This window comes from Arachis ipaensis, chromosome B10 (genome assembly GCF_059453495.1).
Source record: "Arachis ipaensis isolate K30076 ecotype BB chromosome B10, ASM5945349v1, whole genome shotgun sequence".
NCBI lineage: Eukaryota > Viridiplantae > Streptophyta > Magnoliopsida > Fabales > Fabaceae > Arachis > Arachis ipaensis.
Genome location: NC_142435.1, coordinates 125,671,519 through 125,692,913, shown reverse-complemented (window position 1 = coordinate 125,692,913; position 21,395 = coordinate 125,671,519). Strand labels below are relative to the sequence as shown.

The following is a 21,395-nucleotide window of genomic DNA, read 5'->3' as shown; positions in this document are numbered from 1 at the left end:
TATGGTTAAGTCTTGAAAAGAACAAGCAGATGTCACTCATTCTTATCTTGACAAGGCTGCAAAAAGGATGAAGAAGTGAGCAGACAAGAAGAGGACTGTCACAAGCAAATTAAGAAAAATGGAATTAGAGGCTGACCAAGCAATGAGGGGCAAACTTGGTACTGAATACAAGATAAATTCTGTTATGCAAAAGGGACACTTGGCAGCAGATGCGGTTGAGTAGCTGAGGAAAGGCAGCAGAAAAAAATGCTCTAATACTCGGCTGTGTGACTATGTTTGTTAGGCAACTTTTGGTAATGCAAATTCTCTCTCCCTCTGTCATCTCTGTTCCTCCTCTGGCAACATTCTTTCTTTCTTCCCTTACCTGCATTCTCTAATCCTATCTTCCTCACTCAGGTACAAATTGCACACGGTTGAAGACACTGATTACTCCCCTTTATTATTCTTGCTCCTTACTTACTTATACTTTCCTTTCATAGACTTTTGTACTCGGTCTGCACTGTTTTATTGGTTTTTATACCTGTTTTGCACTCATATATATATATATATATATATATATATATATATATATATATATATATATATATATATATATATATATATATATATATATATATATCAATATCCAAAGAAGAAATTCTACCTCTTTCATTTGGTGCTTTCGTTGAGAGGCATGACAGAAGGCACGAGGTTTAAAAAGGTAGAAGCTAATATTAAAACGTTGTATGAGCTTGTTGAGAAAAATGCAGAAGCTCATCGAGCTGAGGTTGCGAGGAACAACGAGAAAATGTGTTTGAGAATGGAGACGATGCATAACTCCATTATGCAGGTGCTGCAAAAGTAGCCTATTAATACAAGCCAGGAAACTGACCTTCACACGGAGTTTAGCCATGGCTCTCATTTTGGTCATGGGGGTGGTTTTCACAATCATCAACCTCACTTTAGAAAACCAAAATTTGATCTACCCAAATTTGATGGTTCAGATGCGTTGGGATGGATCTTCTCTGTGGACCAGTATTTTGACTTCTATCGGGTGCCTGAGGAAGAACAAGTTACAATTGCAGGAATGCACATGGTGGGCCCTACCATCCCTTGGTTTCAAATGGCTCAACGTTCATTACCATTCCACGCTTGGAATGAGTTGCGTCAAGCAATTGAACAACAGTTTGGCTCGTCTTTGTTCGATTCTCCACGAGAATCATTGTTCAAGCTGATGCAGAAAGGCTCGGTAGCAGAACACTACGCAGAATTTGTGTCCTTGGCTAATCGGACCAATCTTGAGCCTCCGGATGCTCTAAGAGACTGTTTCATCAGTGGCTTACGTATGGACATTAAACGTGAGGTAAAATCTCAGGGCCTTCCCTCATTAATTAGAGCTGTGAGCTTAGCTAGATTATATGAGGACAAATTTTCATCATCTTTTCGAAATTCACAGGGCCCAAACACTTACCATAACCAAACAATCCATTCAAATCAAACCTTCAAACAAGCCCTGGACAACAAAATAAGCCTGCCTTTCCCCGCCCTTACTACCCACTCCAGCCACTAAACCTGTCATAAATCCCAACAGAAACCAAGTTAAACGCCTCATAGCAGCTGAGCAACAAATGAGAAGAGAAAAAAGTTTATGCTACTAGTGTGATGAATGTTTTTCCCCAACATATAAGTGCCCCAACAGACACTTTATGTTGTTTCAATTAGAGGAAATAGCTGAGGAAGAGGCTGAAGAACAGCAAATGACTAATACTGAAGAACCTGCCCAAGAGGATGTGATGCAGCAGTTAGAATAGCAAGTTACAGATCATCATTTGTCTTATAATGCAATGAATGGAGCTGAAGGGCTGGCTACAACCCGACTGACCGCAAGGATTCTTGGTCATGAAATCCAAGTGCTAATTAATGGTGGAAGTTCTGACAGTTTTATCCAACCAAGGATTGCAAAATTTCTTAACCTTCCAGTGGAGCCAGCACCTGGATTTAATATCATGGTTGGCAACTTTTAATTGATGAAAGTGGAAGGATGTATTAAGGCTCTTGAGGTTAATATGCAGGGCCACAAAATGATTGTTCCACAAGTATATGTCTTACATGTTGCAGGTGGAGATTTAGTACTTGGCACTACTTGGCTCAAGAGACTAAAAGCTCACATTGTTGATTATGATTCCTCATTTATAAAGTTATGGCAGAATGGTGGGTTTGTAACCATTTTTGGTGATTCTTACAATGGTCCGAGGCAGGCTCAATACAACCATATCAAGAGGTTGTTTCACACTAATTCAGTTACTGAAGCTTTTACTCTACAATTACAAGAAGGGAGGGAAGAGACTCTACCACAGCAGCAAGGAAATACGAAGCAGCTGCAATTATCTCAGGAACTAGAACCTGAGTTGGCTTTGCTTTTACAGAATTATGCAGGGGTGTTTGATGCCCTTTCAGGACTGCCACCTGCTAGAAGCCATGACCATGCTATTCCATTGATTCCAGGAGCTCAACCAGTGAAGGCAAGACCTTATAGATATCATCATTCGCAAAAGGAGCATATTGAAGGAATGGTGCAACAGATGCTTAGTGAGGGAATAATTCAGCCAAGTAAGAGTCCTTTTTCATCTCCAATCTTGTTAGTTAAGAAGAAGGATGGTACTTGGAGGTTTTGTACTGATTATAGAGCACTAAACAACATTACAATTAAAGATAACTTCCATATTCCCACTGTTGATGAGTTGTTAGATGAACTGTTTGGGGCTACAATCTTTTCAAAGCTTGATTTAAGGTCAAGCTACCATCAAAGTTTAGTAAAGAAGGAGGATAGAGAGAAGACTGCTTTTAAAATCCATCAAGGACATTATGAATGGCTAGTCATGCCATTTGGTTTAACCAACGCTCCAGCCACTTTTCAAGCATTAATGAATGATGTTTTTAAACCTTATTTGAGAAGGTTTGTATTGGTATTTTTTTATGACATTTTGGTGTATAGTCCGTATTGGAATGCTCAATTGGGCCATTTGGAAACAGTGCTGAAGCTATTACAGCAAAACACACTCTATGCCAAATTGTCTAAATGCCTCTTTGGGGTCTCAGAAATCGACTATTTGGGCCACACAATCACTAAAGAAGGCGTGCACATGGAGAAGGAGAAGGTTAAAGCTGTGGTAGAGTGGCAAGTACCTAAGAATCTAAAACAATTGCGAGGATTCTTAGGCTTGACAGGTTATTATCGAAGGTTCATCAAAGGTTATGCTTCTTTGGCAGCCCCATTGACCAATCTTTTAAAGAAGGATGCTTTTTTCTGGAATAATGATGCTGAGGAAGCCTTCTTGAAACTAAAGAAAGCTATTACTTCAGAGCCAGTTTTGGCTTTACCAAATTTTGAATTGCCTTTTGAGGTGGAGACAGATGCATCTGGGTTGGGAATAGGGGCTGTTCTAAGCCAAGGTAAACACCCTATTGCCTATTTCTCAAAGAAATTGTCCCCAACCATGCAATGTCAATCGGCTTATACCAGGGAATTATATGCAATCACTGAAGCCATTGCAAAATTTAGGCATTATTTGTTGGGTAAGAGATTTGTCATCAAAACAGACCAACAAAGTTTGAAGGCTCTACTAGAAAAGAGTCTGAGCACACCAGAACAGCAGAAATGGCTGCACAAGTTTGTGGGATTTAATTTTGAAATCCAATATAAACTGGGAATAAAGAATGTTGCTGCTGATGCTTTATCTAGATGTTACTATGCCGCTTGGTCTTGCCCAGATCTGAATTGGCTGCAGACACTTAAACATGACTTAGAGAATGATGGCTCTCTTAAGGAACTCTTGCTGAAGTGTAGAGAGAAAATAGCAACTAATGAAAATTATTCTTATAAGAATGGGTTGCTGCTGTGGAAAAATAGGGTGGTTATTCCTCAACAAAGCTCTCTTATTCAATTAATCCTCAAGGAATATCATGATAGTGCCATAGGGGGCATTCTGGTTCTGCTAAAACAATTGACAGAATATGCTCCAATTTCTATTGGCCAAATATGCAACAGCAGATCAAAGAATATATGCGGAACTATGTTATTTGTCAACAAGCTAAGGTGGAGAACAAATTTCCAACAGGATTATTGCAGCCCTTACCAGTGCCTTCCTAAGTTTGGAAAGAAATTTGTATGGATTTCATTACTTCTCTTCCACCATCTCATGGCTATTCAGTGATTATGGTAGTGATTGATAGATTAACCAAGTTTGCTCATTTCATTGCTTTAAAACATGATTTCAATAGCAAACAGGTAGCTGAAAACTTTGTGCAGCATGTGGTGAAATTACATGATTTTCCAAGGAAAATAATTTCTGATAGAGATAGAGTCTTTATCAGTAAGTTCTGGCAGCAATTGTTTAAATTGCAGGGCACGAATTTGGCCATGAGTTCAGCATACCACCCTCAATCGGATGGACAAAGTGAAGTTTTAAACAAAGCTCTTGAGATGTATCTGCATTGCTATTGCTTTGACAACCCCAAGCGTTGGTTTTCTATGCTGCCTTGGTCACAGTATTGGTATAACATAACATTTCACAGTTCTATTAAAATGACTCCCTATAAGGCCCTCTATGGCAGAGATCTCCCCCTCTTTGGTTAAGTATGAAATTACTCCTAATGATGATCATTCATTGCAAGAGATGCTGCTAGAAAGGGATCAGTTGTTGGCCCAACTTAAGGTTAATATGACTTGTGCTCAACAGTCTATGAAAACTTTTGCAGATAGAAACCGCAGACAAAGTGAATTGGAAGTAGGTGATTTGGTTTTGGTGAAACTACAACCTTACCGACAACACTCAGTGGCCTTAAGAAAAAATCAGAAGTTGGGAATGCGATATTTTGGTCCCTTCAAAATTGTCCACAAGGTAAGCCCTGTAGCTTACAAATTACAGTTACCTAATGAGGCTAAAATACATTATGTGTTTCATATTTTGCTGCTCAAGAAGTTCAAGGGAGATGGCAAGCTTCCTTATCTTCCAATGCCTTTAAAGACTACTGAAGGAGGACCTGTTATTTTCCCTACCAGCATTTTGGCTAAGAGGACTATTGTGCAAGGTGGTCGTGAGCTGCAACAACTCTTAGTCCAATGGGAAAAAGCTGCTGATGCTCCTTCTACTTGGGAATTTGAAGAGGAATTCTATGAGGCATACCCAACTTTCAACCTTGAGGACAAGGTTACTGCTGATGGAGGAGGTAATGTCACGAGCAAATTAAGAAAAATGGAATTAGAGGCTGACCAAGCAATGAGGGGCAAACTTGGCACTGAATACAAGATAAATTCTGTTATGCAAAAGGGACACTTGACAGCAGATGCGGTTGAGCAGCTGAGGAGAGGCAGCAAAAAGAAATGCTCTAATACTCGACTACGTGACTATGTTTGTTAGGCAACTTTTGGTAATGCAAATTCTCTCTCCCTCTGTCATCTCTGTTCCTCCTCTGGCAACATTCTTTCTTTCTTCCCTTACCTGCATTCTCTAATCCCATCTTCCTCACTCAGGTACAAATTGCACATGATTGAAGGCACTGATTCGAGCATCATCACTCCCCTTTGTTATTCTTGCTCCTTACTTACTTATACTTTCCTTTCATAGACTTTTGTACTCGGTCTGCATTGTTTCATTGGTTTTTATATCTGTTCTGCACTCATATATATATCAATATCCAAAGAGGAAATTCTACCTCTTTCAAGGACATATGCTAGTTATCAATTGGGAGATAAAGTAATAATTAAACTTCTTCCACAACAATTCAAAGCCTTTCGCAAGGTCTATAAGGGCTTGATATGTAAATATAAGGGTCATTTGAGATCATTAGATATGTTTGGGAGGTTGCTTATAAAGTACAACTCCCTCCCTTTATGAAAATTCATCCAATCTTCCATGTGAGCTTGTTAAAGCCATATCACGAGGATATGGATGAGTCTAATAGAGGTGACTTGAGTGGTTGAGATTTGAGAATACTCTAGATGGTTTCATAAGATTCTAAAATGTCCCAAAGAGTCTCAAATAAACCTAGAAGGTTATAGAAGATTCTGAAAGATTATAGAGCATTCTAAAAGAGTATAGATATAAGTAGAAGTATAAATAATGGTCTAGAATAATCTAAGAGTTTAGAAAAATATGGTAAATTAGATATTATAATGAAGATTTTAAAAGATCAATCTGAACTGTTGATTAGATATAATGATAATCATCCATTAAAGAGGTGTATAGCTATAAATAGAAATAAAAGTTTGAGTTATAAATATGTGATCATTTATAACAGATACTTAAATAATGAAATATTCTTTTTAACAAAACTTCCTTTGTCTTATATTATTTTGTATCCTTAATTTTCTTATTAAATATTAATAATTAGACTTACTTGGTTTTAACTTAAAAAATTAAGTGAGTTCAAATATTGATACATTAGCATTAAAATGTGCCCAGAACCGTAACACTACCCACAATTTGGTAACTCTTTAAACCCATTCTCAATTTTGAAATTAAATTCTGTGACAAAACCAAAAATTGCAACTTTTGGTGTCAACATTATCTCTCAATGTGTCACATGAGTATTTTACGGATTAGCACTAGGCACCAAAATATATATCAAGAAAAGCATTTGGGTTTGGTATAGATCAAATCAAGTTACCAAATAAAGAGTATATCATCAATTAGTAGTATTTGTGAGAAACTCCAAATATTGATTTCAGCGGTATCATATTGAAAAGGAAATTTGATTAACAAATTAGGACGAATTTTAAACGTGGAAATGAAATATGTTAGAAGCTGGCGATGATAAGGTTGGTTCGAATCAATTCTACTGAACACGTACCCGCACATAGGATTACATTACCTGGTTTTGCTATGATGCTTATCTATCTTAGAAATTTAATACTTAGTATATATGATTTTTTTTAGTGGGCAATACTTAATAATAATAATAATAATAATAATAATAATAATAATAATAATAATAATAAGCTATTTTTAATACTACTTTTATTTTAAAATAACTTACGTTAAAATTAAGAATGAAATTTATACTACTATTAATTATTTGAAAAAAGTAACTCATTTATTGGTTTTGAGTAGGGGTGTGCATGGGTTAGGTGAAATTGAGTTTGATGTGATCTTGATCCGGTCCGAAATATATATCAAACCTATTTATTAGACTCAAATTCGACCCTAGACCCGATGAAACATATACACTTTTGAGCCACGATTATACCGGGTAAAAATCGGGTGAAAATCGGGTCGTTAATATTACATTATCTTGATACCTTCTTATAAGCTAGCATGTGAAAATATCCAAATTTCCAAGACTCCAATCATTATTTGACATAGTAAAATTCACTTAGAAAAATATAACAAGAACCAACTCTTCTCTAAAATTAAAGCATAACCATAATTAATACTAATATTGTCTAATAACACCAAATATTTAAATCAATACAAATAACACAATATTATGCATTAATTAGTCTAAAATCTTATGCATTTTAAACATAAAACATTAACTTATAGTCTTATAATAACTAATAACACAAAATATTAAAGTTTACAATACTTAAATTCCATATAAAAATAGGCATCATTCATCACTAATAACACAAAATATTAATTGCGTATGATGATCGGACTACCGGACTAATTTCAGGTGACCCGAACTATGGCCCGAACCCGATCCAAAATAATAACCGAGTCTATTTTTAAGACTCTTACCCAACCCTAAATTCGATAAAATTACACCAAATTAGCTTCTAAAATATTTGAAATCGGACCGAATCTTCAAATCAGACCGGACCATGCCCATCCCCTAGTTTTGAGTTTTGACTAGAACTCTACAACCCGTAGATAATTTATCATTTTCCTACTCCATTCAAAGAAGGAGAGGAACTACTTTCTTTTCCGTGTTTCTTTATTACTCTAAAATGTCCCATATGTATGAATTTTTATATAAATGAATGCATTTTTTTTAAATATTATTTATAACTTAAAATTAATCACTAAAATTAATTATTAATATATTTATATATAAATATATATATAATTTAATTTATTTTTAATATATATTTATATTTTAATATATTTTTTATATTAATAATTAATTTTAATGAGAGATTTTATTGTACACATAATATAATTTTTTTTTCCCACACATTTAGTTGACAAGCTCCTTCTTTTATTATTGGATAAGATTCTTAAATTGATGTAAATTTTACATAATATATATATTACCCGGTAAAGAAGAATGTGACAACACAATGAATGAAAACCTTTTTTTATTATATGAGTATAAAATTCATTGTTCTTATTGCAAATAAATACACCAGGAATGTTCTTTCAATCTTATTTCAGAATGAGACTGACTATTTTGTATTCTCAACTAACAAGAACGATCATCGCTTACACCCCTGCGAAAGAAGTCATTATTATCTTTGTTGAAATTATTTACTAGTAATTAATAGAGGAATATAATGTATACGAATTGGTCCCATAAGAAAATTTCACTAATACTCTAACATAATATTCTTGAATAATGCCAGCATGTTAATTGGCTTCTGCAGAGACCCTGCCAGCAGAAATAATTTTCACAAATTCAGAAATTAATCACTTATCATGGTTTATTACTCATAATCAATTGTTAGCAAAATTCATCTAATAGGCAGGTGTTTACACTTAATATACATTACAACTCTACAACTCAGCATTATCGTCATATGCAAACACAAATCCATCTATTATCTAATCTAATTAATTATCACCATATCTTATCATATATGCCAAATACTTAAAACACTAATAACTATACAAACTATATGGATCTAGCTATATATGTGGTAAAGTAAGAGTTTGTTTGAAATCATTTAATACGAGAAAAAAAAATTTTATTCTTTTTAAAAAAAATACTTTTATTTTAAATTTAATTCTATAATTTAAAATAACTATAATAAAAAGTATTTACAAATTTAATATTATTAATATTATCAATATTAATAAATAATTATTAACTATTTATATATTGTCAATTACAATAATGATATATAGTACCATTTGATTAAAGGAACATAAACCTTTAAAAATAGTGTATGTTTAAAAGATTATATCTTTGATTAAAGAGACCCAACTCTTTAAAAAATGGTGTATGTTTAAAACATTGTATCTATTGACAATAAAATTATAATTATTATGTGCAATATATATAAATAAACTCTTGTCGCTATTAAAAACACACTAATCAAGTGTGTATTTTAACTATTGAGAGTTTTTCTTGTTTAAGAGAGTTAAGAATTTTTATTGTTGCTAACTAAGAAATTCATTGGTTTCATTATATTCTAAGAGAGTATTGTCATCAATCCTATAATAACTAAGTATGGGGACAGATATCTCTCTAAAAAAAGTGTTTAATCGTGACTTGGAATCAAAATAAATATAAAATTTTGTCATCTTCTTAATATTATTTTACCCAATATATAATATATTAATAGAATAGAATTCAATTTTTAATTTAGAATAAATTTTATATGAATTAAATTTCTTTTATAATTTTATTTTTGAAAAAAAAAATATTAATTGTAAATAAGGATATTTTTTATATTTGACATATTAAGGCTTGATTTAATAAAACTTTTTGAAAAGGTATTTGTGTTTTTTAAAAGTACAAATATCTTATTTTATGTTTAGTAAATCAAGAGATTTATGTACTTTGTGCTTCTAGTTTTAAAAGTTAGAGGTATTTTTAAAAGTATATAAGAGAGAATTTTTTAAAGTTGACTTGTGCTTATTAAAACTAAAGATCTAATATAATCTCATACATTAATTAATATGTAAATTTAATTCTTATATTAATGTTTATTATAATATTTTTAAATTTTAAAAATTATTTTATCAAACGCATTTGTTGTTATTTATGCTTATTAAAAGTTATTTTTAATTTAATTTATTAAATACATATGCTATAACCTTTTAAAAACTAACTTTTATAAACTATTTTTAAAAAATAAAAATTTTATCAAATTAAGTCTAAATTTAAAGGGTGTGGGAATTAATTTGAAATTCCAAATTTTTTTATCTAATTTATAAATAAAAAAATTAAAATTAAAATTCTCAAAAAAATTTGTATCATTCATTTTTAGTTATTTTAAAACAAGAAAAAGAATTCAATTCTCGAGTGAATTCTAATTTTTAGCATTCCAAGCAAGTTACTAGTAACTAAGACTTTTATTAATTAAGACAAAGATGCAAGCTTGGCTAAAGGTCCAACTGCTAGAGAATTAATGTATGTGCATGGCTCAGTGTAAACAGATTCCCAACGCTTGTCTTTGAACTTGTCATTGCCGTCAGGTCCACCAAGAATAGCACCGGTGAGCTCATTGGGGTTAGGTTGGTCTTTATTCAACCATTTTGAGAAGCTCGTGGGACAGTTTACTTCTTCATCCTTTGGCAACTTTTGCATGGATGCACCTCTATGGTGAGCTTGTGTTGGTGGGTTCTTCCCAAACCCTACCATGTATGATCTTCCTTCAGGGTTCTTCCCTAGTATATAATCCATCTGCAGTAATATTTTCCAATTAGAAAAAAGAGCTCTCAAACACAATAAAATAGAACATAATATTAGTTCAAGAAAAAGAAAGGAACTCAAACAAGAGTGTTAATAATAATAATAATGATAAAACTAACTTGTATCTTAGCAAAGGAGAGGAGGTGAGAGGGATCAAATTGTTTGTCTCCGCAAGTGATTTTCTGTTTATGTTTGGCAAGCAAATCACCATACACAGTGAACAACAATGCTGTCCCGGTAGCATATTGTGTGTTGGCACCATCTCTCAAATGAACGAACCCACCTATATATATTTAATTATATTAAAACGCACATACATATAAAAGAGAAGCCATTGATATTAATATTACTAACCAGGGGATAAGTTAATTTGATGATAGGGACTTTCCGGAAGAACTGAACATATGAAACTATCGGCATGAACTTTGAATGTGTCCAAATTCTTTGTTCCTTCAAAATGTAACTGAGGAGTAGCAACACCAACACACGTGGTGTTAATTAATAAGATACACACCAATTAATTAAAACACTTTTTCATAAATAAATAAAGAACTAGTTAACCTTGGTAAGAAGGATTTGGGCTCCTGCATATTTAAGATCCCAATTAAATTCTGTTACGCTAGCACTTATCGATTCTTCTTCTATGTACTTCAAATACGCAGGCTTCCTCGTAGCCATGTATAACCATGTTGCTGCCCACATAAGTTCATCCTGTATTATCCAATAATTATTATAAACAACCACATCATCATATATATATATAACAGTCACTTGATAAGATTGATAGGAAATTATTACATTATAGCCTGAGTAAGAGCAGTAGAAGGGACACTCTCCGTCATAGGTTCCTTTGTGTGATTTCGAAAATACAAAAAGCTGCCAATAAAATAAGATACAAATTAAAATAAGAGCATGATTGTGTTTAATTATATATAACAAAACATTGTAACTTACCGATTTCGCTTTGTTAAGGAGACTATGTGAATATTTACGATCAGAGTCCCTAAAAACGATAGAAGCAGCCGCCATTGCCGCCGCGGTTTCAGCTGCAATCTCAGTCCCTGGCGTGTTACTATCAATCTTCAAAACCGTTCTTTTCGTCTTCATATTTTCCGGTCGAACCCAACAATGGTGATCCTCTTCCGGGTCCCCTACCTGAAAAATAATAATATATACATATATTGCAACTTTTTATTTGCAAAAACATTAATTATTACGTTATAAGGCTCTGCTTAGATATATATACCTGGACATATAATCTTTTGCGTCTAGAACTAGCTTTGAGAAAATAATCAGTGCCCCATCTAATGGCATCATGAACATTCCCCATTTCATTTGTAGCTTCTAATTCTGATTTGTAAAAAATTGCAGCCCATGATAGGGTTGTAATAGTAAAAGCCATTGGGAGGCCATATTTTACATTATCCCCAGCATCATAGTAACCTCCAACAAGGTCCACCTACGTACATAATAAATAAATAAATAAATATATTATTATTACTTTTCTATGTTTGTATTTGAGATGCATTATAGTTACACATACATTAGCTAGTTTTCCATCATCTAGGGCTGAGTCTTCTCTCCAAGGTACCCTGTTATTGGAAGGGAGTTTTCCTGATCTTTGTGCCTCTAGAAATATTAATGACTTGGTGAGAGCCTCCTTGTAATTGAGTTCACCATTCACATAATGCACCATCATCTTCATTTCCAACAATGTAAGCCATGCTACAATGATGCCCCAATAATGCCAACAATGTGATCTTTGTGTAGTAGTACTGCTACCCATCACGAATAAGACACTAGATTGAAGAGTACTCAAAATGGGGCAAACACAAAGTGACTTGTTTCTTTGCATGAAGCACTTAGGGTTAAGGGTTGGACTTTATATGTGAAGAAAAAAACAAAGTTGTTTTAGTTGTTGTGTTCACAATGAACCAAGAAGTGGAATAACTGATTTAGTTTGTGTTTGGCGGGAAAAGTGATGGGGGAGTTTGTTTTTTTTGTTTGTGCTAATTGATGGAAAGAAAAGTAGGGGATGGTTGTGAGAGAAAGAGGGGTTAAGGCTTTTGGTTTTTTTGTGAGAGTAGTTTACAACCTCCTGAATGAACCCAATTTACACATTATACTATTCTTAACATGCGGTGCCCAAATCAACAAACTAAACCATCCTTCCTAAATTTCTTGGTGAAGCCAACGGTTTATTTCAACTTTAATTTCTATTAGCTTGCAGGCTTTACCATATTCTTACCTAAGATTAGTCATATTATTCTTTATTTAGTAAATAACCACGGCAGCTTTGTTCTCATCACATTTTTATAACGAAAATTTATGTACAGTCATCTTTACGTAAAAATAATTAAAAATTATTAAATTATATTTAATCAAATATATTAAATTATTTAAAAATTTTAATTTATTATTTTTATACAAAAATAATACGAATAATTACCTAGTTTTATATTTACAAATATAATTGACTAGCATTGAAATCATTTCCGAAATCATAGTCATAGTTTAAAAATTGAAAAAAAAAATGATAACATTAATCTTATTTTTTTATATCACTCCTTACATAATTACTTTTAAATTATATATTTGTATAAATCTACTGGGAAAAAAAAAAAAAAGACATCATGATTTTCCTAAACAATCCCATCCATAATATTCTTCTACAAAAGTATAGTGTAAATTTGTACAGTGTAAATTTTCACGCTGTCATCATTATATCTTGTTCATGTTGAGAAATAGTTCCAGTCATGTCAACCATAGAAATGCATCTTATCTAGACAACAATTCCAGTTAGCACGGACCGAAAGCTATTCGGTTTCGTGCAAGTGTTCAAAATGATTATAAGAATAAAAAACTCTCTTCAAAATATTACAATTCAAAACATGACATATTGACATGGCAAGTTCAAAGCACAGGCAAAACCTCATAATTAAAAAACAAATAATGGATATAAAATATGAAAAATATCATGGGTTACTTTCAATAATAATAATAATAAACAAGAGAATAATCACAAATCATGATGTCATTCTGAAAACTTCAAGCACAACAAATTTTTCCTTCTAAAGAAGATGATGATGGAAATGGTGATCAAGTATTTGAGAAGGGCCATTTTCACCAATATCCACCTCACTCAACTCAACAGCATTTTACTGAGACACAAAATCAACAAATGGATTTTAAATACTGTGGTATACCCAAACCTCTAATGTACCCAAAATCTGATAACCTCTTCAATGTAAAAATATGTTTCATCTCTCACTGACATATTGTCTTCCATGGTCACAATAAACCAGCTTCAAAGAGATTCCTCCGCCTCAATGTCTCGTCGACAAGCTTGAAAGTCTTCTTTACAAGCTTTTGATCAAGGGCGGTTGTCCTATAGACCTTGAAGACGCGATCCACGTGGTCAGGAGCAGTGCTCTGGAAATATAACTCTTCAAACTTCTTCTTCACAAACCTGCAGAGGTAGTTTATATACACAACTAAGAAGAAAGATTGAAGTAATAGGTAATAATGCAGAATTTGGAATGATAATAAGTTGCTTACTCATATGCATGCTCAATCTCTTGCTTCCCTGTTGAAACTGGCTGATAATCTTTGAACCATTCACATACATTGAGTGGGACCTGAACAATGAAAGACACTGTATTAGACCGAAATGACGACAGCCTCGACCAATAAAAAGGTGTGCGTTGTACAATGTCCGGAGGTTCTTACCTTCAGGATCTTCTTCTCGAATATGTCGAACTTGTTTAAAAATAACATGAAGGATGTTTTCTGTGCATAGAATGGAAGGGGTGTCATTATTCATTGACAGATGCAAACATTAATTGTTATTATTAGTTCTTTATTTTCCAAAAGTATAAATAATATATATATAAAAAAAAAGTAGTATGGAATGAAACCTCAAAACATGGCTGCTTAAGGACCCACTCAAAAAGTTCCTTAGTCTCCATCATTCTGTTCCTGTTCTCATCCTCAAAAAGCGTTTGATCATACCTGAAAAGCAAATATCATGTCAAGACCATAGTAGCTTCACACACCTATTAATTATCAGTTATTACACACCAAACTCTCTAACATTACTAACACCAAACATGCTAAATCCTTACCTACAGCACTAGAACGAGTTTCCCTTATTCATCACTTTCAAGTAATTGGTAAGTGCTTTTAAGTAAGATGATAACTCATAGAAGGTGTATACTCATAACTAAGTTATGCAGCTAAAATTACATTATTTTGTAATCATATTAATATACGCAAACAATTGGTAAACCATACTCGCTAATAGCAGCACAGAATATTACAGCTGAAACTCCTTCAAAAAGATGGATCCATTTTCTCCTTTCATTTCTCTGGCCCCCAACATCAAAGAGTCTATAGACCTCACCGCTTTTCTTGTTTTCTCCAACAGGGCTGTCAAAATAGCACAGACATACCAATCAAGTTGTTCCAATCTCTAAACCAGATTAAGATTTGAGAAAAAGCAACATGACATTATGAATAATAAGTAACCAACAAGAGCACAACTGCCTTCATGTGCACACATACATGCCAAGACTGAATCACACTTATCTCAATCTAAGGTTGTGAATACTTATTAGTAATAGGTAGAGAGAAAAAGTAATAGGTACCAAGATGCTACAACATTGTTTCTATATAAGCTCAAGCAACAGGAATCAAGCTAAAGGGTTAATATTCCAAAAGCTATAATTCATAACCAAGGAATTGCACTCAGTAAATGTAGAATCTAACTTATTGTCCCCTTCAGAGACTGCTGAAAATTTATATATGAAGAGTAACTAGTGAGACTAAAGACTGAATAATGCATTTGTTTGAAACTACGTTTATGCCTTCATTCTAAGTTGGTTAATAATGAGCAAATATACAGCACTACTCAACATATAAAAGTCTTCAATCCGGTATAAGGGAGGGACAGAAATAAGCATTTGACTATCATTTCAGGTCAGTATGTTCACCTGAACTGGATTTCCACAACACCTGTTGTACGAACTCTTGCATACAGAACATCCTCCTGTATAACAGTGAAAGAAATATGAGATATTTTACAACAATTTCATATTGACGGTTCTATAAAAGAAAAAAATATAGTGTGCTTGGTGTGATGACTACATATCAGGTAACTTTTGCAGCATCACAATTGACAATATTAATATGCTTGCAACTACTAGAAAGTTAAATTGAATCATGGATAAAAACAAGTTTAGGACATCAAACAGAGCTAACTGCTGATTAGATTTGTGATGAATAAAGCAAGATATGATCATTAATATGGTTATTAACAAAACATGATCTACAACTTTTTTTTTCAAATTTTGGACTGTCATACTTGGAACATTTAATACACATAGCCCAAATAGAAAAGAAAGGTTTGTAGCATACTAAGAGAAAATAAAACACATTACAGTAACAACAAAAGAAAGAGTGAAAAACCAATCTTGGATACCTTTGTTGGAACATAGTTTGCATCAGCCAGCCTCTGCAAATTTTCCATGAAATAATGGGTACAATCTGGAACTTGAAGTTCATTACCACGGGCATATGTTTCCTACAGCAAGTAAAATGTTTGACATAAATACCAAGTTATTTATGAGAGAAATACCAAAGGCAACACAATCAAAGTGTGCAATAGAGCCACCTGAATTGCAGCATCCTCCCACAGAGTCTCTATTTCCTTTGCAAGCTCCTTGGTGAGATGTGGGTAATCGAGCCTGCCTCCAATTTCCGAGAGTTTCTCACCAATACCCTGTCATAAAATCAATCTCTTTTAAATAACAAGACTTTTGACATACAAGTTAGACAACTGCAACAGATGCTTCAGAAAAGAAACCTAAATAACTACCTGCTTCTCACTGGATATCAAATATTTTGAAGAATCAATATCATTCTGAGCTAACTCCTTCGCCCCATCATGCAGTAGCTGTTTAAACATGTTAAGCACAATCTAAGGAACCATTTTCTCAAATATATCCAATAAAACTCAACTCACATTTAACTTTTTGTTGAAACTATGGTGGCACTATTAAGCTCTATGTATTTTTAAAAGAAAAATAATCAACACACCCTTTCAAGTATTGCGTACTTTTATTGTCTGATACACATTAGCATGAATGACTGGTATGTAGCTTTTTAGCTCTGCCTCATCAAAGCCCGTTTGAAACAAAAGTTTTATCTGCATATTTCAACCAATAGGCAATGTCAGCACTAAATATACGGTACCCTAGCAATCATATATTATCTTAAGAAGCTGTAGAGAACATGCAATTTCTTGCCTGCTTAAAGATTGTAGACTTCCCTGACTCTCCAGCACCTAAATAACAGAGAAATCGATTTGTTTATTTATGTAAATCCACAAAAGTAACATCAACAAAAGCATGCAGGTTGTAACAGATTGTGGCATATATGATTATTTCTCCTCTTGATAACATCACAACTGACGCAATGTTAGATTCCAAGTCCTTCTAGGAGTTTCAATCCTGGACTAATTTTTTGCTTGGGAACTTATATGTGGAGTATATACAATAACACAACTGTGATATAAAGGGAAAGCTGACCCAGATGAAACAAACCTAGTAGTAGAAGTTTCTGAATATGCTTTTCAGCCTTTGTTTCTAATTCTATTCTTCTCTCAATTTCTGCAGCCTGCAAAAGCACAACAGCTTTATCAAATTAGATCTCATTTTAATGTTTACAATTATCTGTGGCCTAAGTAGTATGCAATTTTTCAAGAAAAGCGAACCTGTGCATTTTCTTCAGCCTCGGCATCATTATAACGACGATTCTTGCTGCAGAGTGACCCCATATGTTCTGTTACAAAAGATAGCATAGAAGATGCACTAGTCAAGCTCCACCAGAAACAAGTGTTTCAATGCCCTTTTTTAATGCATATGTCAAGTAGTGAGCTTGAGTTCACCTAACAAGGAACTAGAACAGTGTCAGGAGCATACAAACACAAGCAGGTTCCTCCCCAACCCCTCTCCCTTCCAGTGGAAAATCTTAGGCCAATTCATATGCTGATACCTCCATGCAACTTGCCATGGCATAATCAAATCAAATAATATATTCTCATCCATGTAATAAGACAAATAAGCACATAAATCAAAACAGACTTAAGGGTACAGCTGGACAGCAAGAACAGGTTGAATCAAAATCTGCATCGAAGTATGTGTTTGTTTTGTCTTTCAAAACATCAAAACATGTATTGTCAAAATCACATTCAGTTAAATTTTAAGTCCCCCTCCCCCAAACAAAATCAAAAAATAAAAAATGGTCGTTGAATCAAACCATAATTTGCAAATTATCACCAAAATACACTCTTAGCCAAAAATATTTTCCAAATCATATCCAAGGTTTAGCATCATTCTCTTCCAAGTTACTTGATTAAGAAGCTGTATTGAATATCCTAATCTCTATGCAGCATATGGAGAAAAATAGTGATCTAATCATGAACTACGCATGAATGACTAAAGTTCAATTTACAATTTGCCCTGTGCACCAGTATCTACAACTTGAATTTTTTTTTTTTATTTCTTTTGCTTAAGACCTTTTTGTTACCTACCTATGACTTGGGGTTTACCACACAGCTAGACCCCATCAGCACATAGAAAAAACAGCATCATAAAGCTCCATTTTTTTTAGTTTAATATTTTTTATCAGCTAAGCAATACAAGCTGGACAGAAAGAAACTAATCATTTCAAGCCTTGAATGATGATTCCCTCCTCACTGAGCAAGGAACATTTTTTTGCAGTTGAAGTACAAGGAAAAAGCACGAGTATTCAGAGTACAATCACCTCAAAGGGGAGTTCACATCAAAAGGAGAATAACATAGTAGAAAACTGTCAAAGAAATCAAATGTAAAACACACACACACACACACATACAGAAAATATGAAGAGAAAAATAAAAAGTGAAATAAACAAAGAAAAAGAAAATAATAATAATAAAGTAGCATATATGCGCATCTCGATCTGCATGTTTAACACCAAATACAGAGATCTCCTGAACAAAAAATCCTCCAAACTCCATAAATAAAAGATCTTGAATTAGGAATGCAACAGAAGAAGAGAATGGGTACCTGAAAAGAATCAAAAGTGGGTTTCTTTTTGCAGGGTTTTGTGGTGGAGCTGGAATATGCTCCTAGATTTGGTGGATTTGTGAGGTGTGAGGTGTGAAGTGTGAAGAGTGAAGTGTGAAGAAGTGAAAATTAGAAAGCAGAAAGCAAGTTCAGCAATGTTGTTCTAATGTGGGGGAAGATATAGTATTCTAGTTCTATCCTACTATGGTATAATAATAATATTAACAATATTATTAACAATATTATTAATTAATAATAATTAATGTTGGTTAAACTAAGGTAACAATGGCGCATATAATAATAATAATAATAATAATAATAAAACGCATGTTGTAACGGTGCGGGTAATAACTAATGGGCATAGTGATACAGAGATGAATACAGACTTAAATTAAATATACGAAATATGAGATTAAAGAAAAAGATAGAAAGGGGTCTGTTTCATACTGAACCTTGCAGAAAATAGCACAGGACTGGTCATTATAGTTTGGACCATTGGATGAGGCACTAAAATTAATCTATGGTCCTTAACTTAGTATCTAACTGCATAACATAAAATGCTTTATTCGGAAGAAAAGAAATTAAATGAGGTATTTGGTAATTGTGTCATGTCATTAGTAGAAAATAAAGGGGTCCATGGGTGGGCCAAATCCAATTCTCCAAGAAGAGTTGGATCTGTAAATAGCAACACTTGGATGCACATTAGCGTCTCAATCAAACCATCTCAACCGTCCACTTATCACGTTATGGACAAACTCAATAAAATCATCCTTATAAATTGAAGAATGTAACGTAACTTCAAATTAATAAAACAAACAGCATTTTGTTTCCATCAACAACGATTCATTTCCAAGCCTTTTCACTTTTCAGGTCAATTTTTGTAGCTGATTCCCAATTCAGAATATTTATTATTATTAATCAACACCATTGCTCTGGGTTTTTTTTGTTTTTTGCTTTTTCTTTCCAAATTTGTGACATTCTCGTATCAATTTGGTGCCAGATTTAATATCAGATGTTATAACTAAGCAATCGGCATCATACTGATTTTCGTCTTTTGTAGCTTACGAGTTGTGCCAGAATTATCTTGTGTAGAGAAGACGATGGTTTATAGGTATTTTTCTACGTGTCATTCTGAAATTTAGGAAATAGATTTTTTCAAATTTTTTCCGTTTGAAAATATTTTATAAGAAGAAGTAAGAGAAAATATTAAAAAAATACTAAAGAATTAAAGATCATATTTTATTTTTTTAATTGAGAAAAAAATTAAGATGATTTATTTCTTGAAATTTATGCTTTTTTATTTTTTTCTTGTTAAAAGTTATATTTAAATTTTTTTAAATATTTGTCCAAAAAAAAGTAATAAGAACTTACATTAAATATTTTTCAATTGTAATGTCTCTTAAATAATTTGTAGTTACAAAATTATCTACCAGATTAAATCGAGAATCAATTATTAAGTTTAAATCAAGTGAAATCCTGTTGGAGGTATAAAACTTCAAATATTTTGTAACCTTACATTTTATAAATTGAGTGAAATCCTGTTGGAATATTAGGGGGTTGAGGGGAGACGGAAAGTTGAGTATGGTGAAATCTTTGAAGAAGAAGTATAATTTGAATATGTTAGGATTACTTGAAACAAAAAGAGAAGTGCTTACTAAATATAATATTGCAAGGCTTTGGGGACATAGTTCTGTTGATTGGGAGTTTGTGGAGTCTGTAGGGACGGCTGGGGGTCTATTATTGATTTGGGATGAGGTAGTGTTTAAAATACAGAATTGTTATAAAGGTGAGCGGTGGTTATGCGTTGAAGGCGTGCTAACGAAGACCAACTTCCTTTGTGCTTTTTGTCTGGTGTACGGAGCGCATGCGAGGGAGGAGAAGCAGGGGGTGTGGGAAGAATTGAGCTATGTTGCGGGTTTGTGTTCGGTCCCGTTCTACTTTTTAGGGGACTTCAATGAAATTTTGCAAGTTGAGGATCGCAAAGGGGTGACTAGCTTGCCAGCATCATCGGACGATTTTAAAAGTTGGGTGTATGACATGCAGTTGATGGATTTACCTTTGACTGATAGGAAGTACACATGGTTTCGAGGTCGTTCCTGTAGTCGGATTGATAGGGTTTTGGTCAATGTTGAATGGGCTGAGAAGTTCCCGGATATTAGGATAAAAGGTGGGCCGCGAGGGTTGTCTGATCACTACCCGTTGATTGTGGAAGGTACGCGTTTAGGAGGGGGTCCTAGACCATTCAGAAGTCTAGATTCCTGGTTTACGCATGAGGGCTTTCTAAGAATGGTAAGAACTGAATGGAGAAACTTGGGAGATGCTCAGTTCACAGGGAAGCTGAAGGCTTTAACAATACCACTACGGCAATGGCACAAGAATACCTTTAGGGACATGGATAAGAGACTGATGAGGTTGGAGGAGGAGATCACAAAGCTGGACAATTTAGTCAGTAATGGAATTTACGATGGTACAACGGAGGCTAGAAGGAAGGCACTGGTGAGCTTTTGTGAAAAATGGTACATCAGGAAGGAAATCCACTGGAAGCAGATGTCTCGGTCCCAGCATGCTGCCAACATGGATAAGAATACCAGATACTTCCATAACATTGCCTCGGCCAGAAGACGGAGTAATAGGATCGATGCTCTGATGATCCATGGAAGACTGGTGCGGAATCAGGCGAGGATTAAAGGTGCAATTAGGGGGTTTTACAAGGATTTATATAGACAG

The 21,395-nt window shown here is 33.8% G+C and overlaps 3 protein-coding genes across 11 annotated transcripts; 1 reads left to right on the top strand and 2 right to left on the bottom strand.

The window, feature by feature from the left end:
- Positions 1-673: 673 nt before the first annotated feature.
- On the top strand, positions 674-1,549 carry LOC148581625 (uncharacterized). Its single transcript, XM_088492890.1, has 2 exons — positions 674-829; positions 863-1,549. The coding sequence occupies exons 1-2, from the start codon at positions 674-676 to the stop codon at positions 1,547-1,549; spliced, it is 843 nt and encodes a 280-aa protein (XP_088349016.1).
- Positions 1,550-10,227: 8,678 nt separating this feature from the next.
- On the bottom strand, positions 10,228-12,415 carry GH9A4 (glycosyl hydrolase 9A4). Its single transcript, XM_016322981.3, has 8 exons — positions 12,104-12,415; positions 11,807-12,019; positions 11,515-11,715; positions 11,359-11,436; positions 11,122-11,271; positions 10,915-11,023; positions 10,680-10,843; positions 10,228-10,551 (listed from the first exon to the last, which is right to left on the bottom strand). The coding sequence occupies exons 1-8, from the start codon at positions 12,413-12,415 to the stop codon at positions 10,228-10,230; spliced, it is 1,551 nt and encodes a 516-aa protein (XP_016178467.2).
- Positions 12,416-13,500: 1,085 nt separating this feature from the next.
- On the bottom strand, positions 13,501-18,895 carry LOC107622885 (G protein alpha subunit 1). 9 transcript variants are annotated; one of them, XM_021114995.2, is made up of 15 exons: positions 18,669-18,856; positions 17,507-17,623; positions 17,333-17,400; positions 17,163-17,235; positions 16,866-16,903; positions 16,676-16,765; positions 16,436-16,513; positions 16,232-16,339; positions 16,040-16,141; positions 15,552-15,607; positions 14,854-14,988; positions 14,478-14,571; positions 14,290-14,349; positions 14,119-14,198; positions 13,501-14,029 (listed from the first exon to the last, which is right to left on the bottom strand). In XM_021114995.2, the coding sequence occupies exons 3-15, from the start codon at positions 17,393-17,395 to the stop codon at positions 13,852-13,854; spliced, it is 1,155 nt and encodes a 384-aa protein (XP_020970654.1). In that variant the 5' UTR covers positions 17,396-17,400; positions 17,507-17,623; positions 18,669-18,856; the 3' UTR covers positions 13,501-13,851. The 9 variants fall into 9 exon arrangements, with proteins under 9 accessions (XP_020970654.1, XP_088366404.1, XP_088366405.1 ...); XM_088510278.1 differs by having other exon boundaries at positions 17,507-17,613; XM_088510279.1 differs by having other exon boundaries at positions 17,507-17,606.
- Positions 18,896-21,395: the final 2,500 nt, after the last annotated feature.

What these genes read in the sequence shown, in the direction of transcription:
- LOC148581625 (XM_088492890.1), top strand. Translation starts at nt 674, where the DNA reads ATGACAGAAGGCACGAGGTTTAAAAAGGTAGAAGCTAATATTAAAACG. An exon ending in TGCATAACTCCATTATGCAG is followed by an intron (nt 830 to 862) that starts GTGCTGCAAAAG and finishes AATACAAGCCAG; the next exon opens with GAAACTGACCTTCACACGGA.
- GH9A4 (XM_016322981.3), bottom strand. Translation starts at nt 12,415, where the DNA reads ATGCAAAGAAACAAGTCACTTTGTGTTTGCCCCATTTTGAGTACTCTT. An exon ending in ATGATGGAAAACTAGCTAAT is followed by an intron (nt 12,020 to 12,103) that starts GTATGTGTAACT and finishes TTATGTACGTAG; the next exon opens with GTGGACCTTGTTGGAGGTTA. An exon ending in TCAAATTAACTTATCCCCTG is followed by an intron (nt 10,844 to 10,914) that starts GTTAGTAATATT and finishes AAATATATATAG; the next exon opens with GTGGGTTCGTTCATTTGAGA.
- LOC107622885 (XM_016324949.3), bottom strand. Translation starts at nt 17,419, where the DNA reads ATGCTATCTTTTGTAACAGAACATATGGGGTCACTCTGCAGCAAGAAT. An exon ending in TCAGAAACTTCTACTACTAG is followed by an intron (nt 16,904 to 17,162) that starts GTTTGTTTCATC and finishes TCTGTTATTTAG; the next exon opens with GTGCTGGAGAGTCAGGGAAG. An exon ending in GAGATTGAGCATGCATATGA is followed by an intron (nt 14,030 to 14,118) that starts GTAAGCAACTTA and finishes CTACCTCTGCAG; the next exon opens with GTTTGTGAAGAAGAAGTTTG.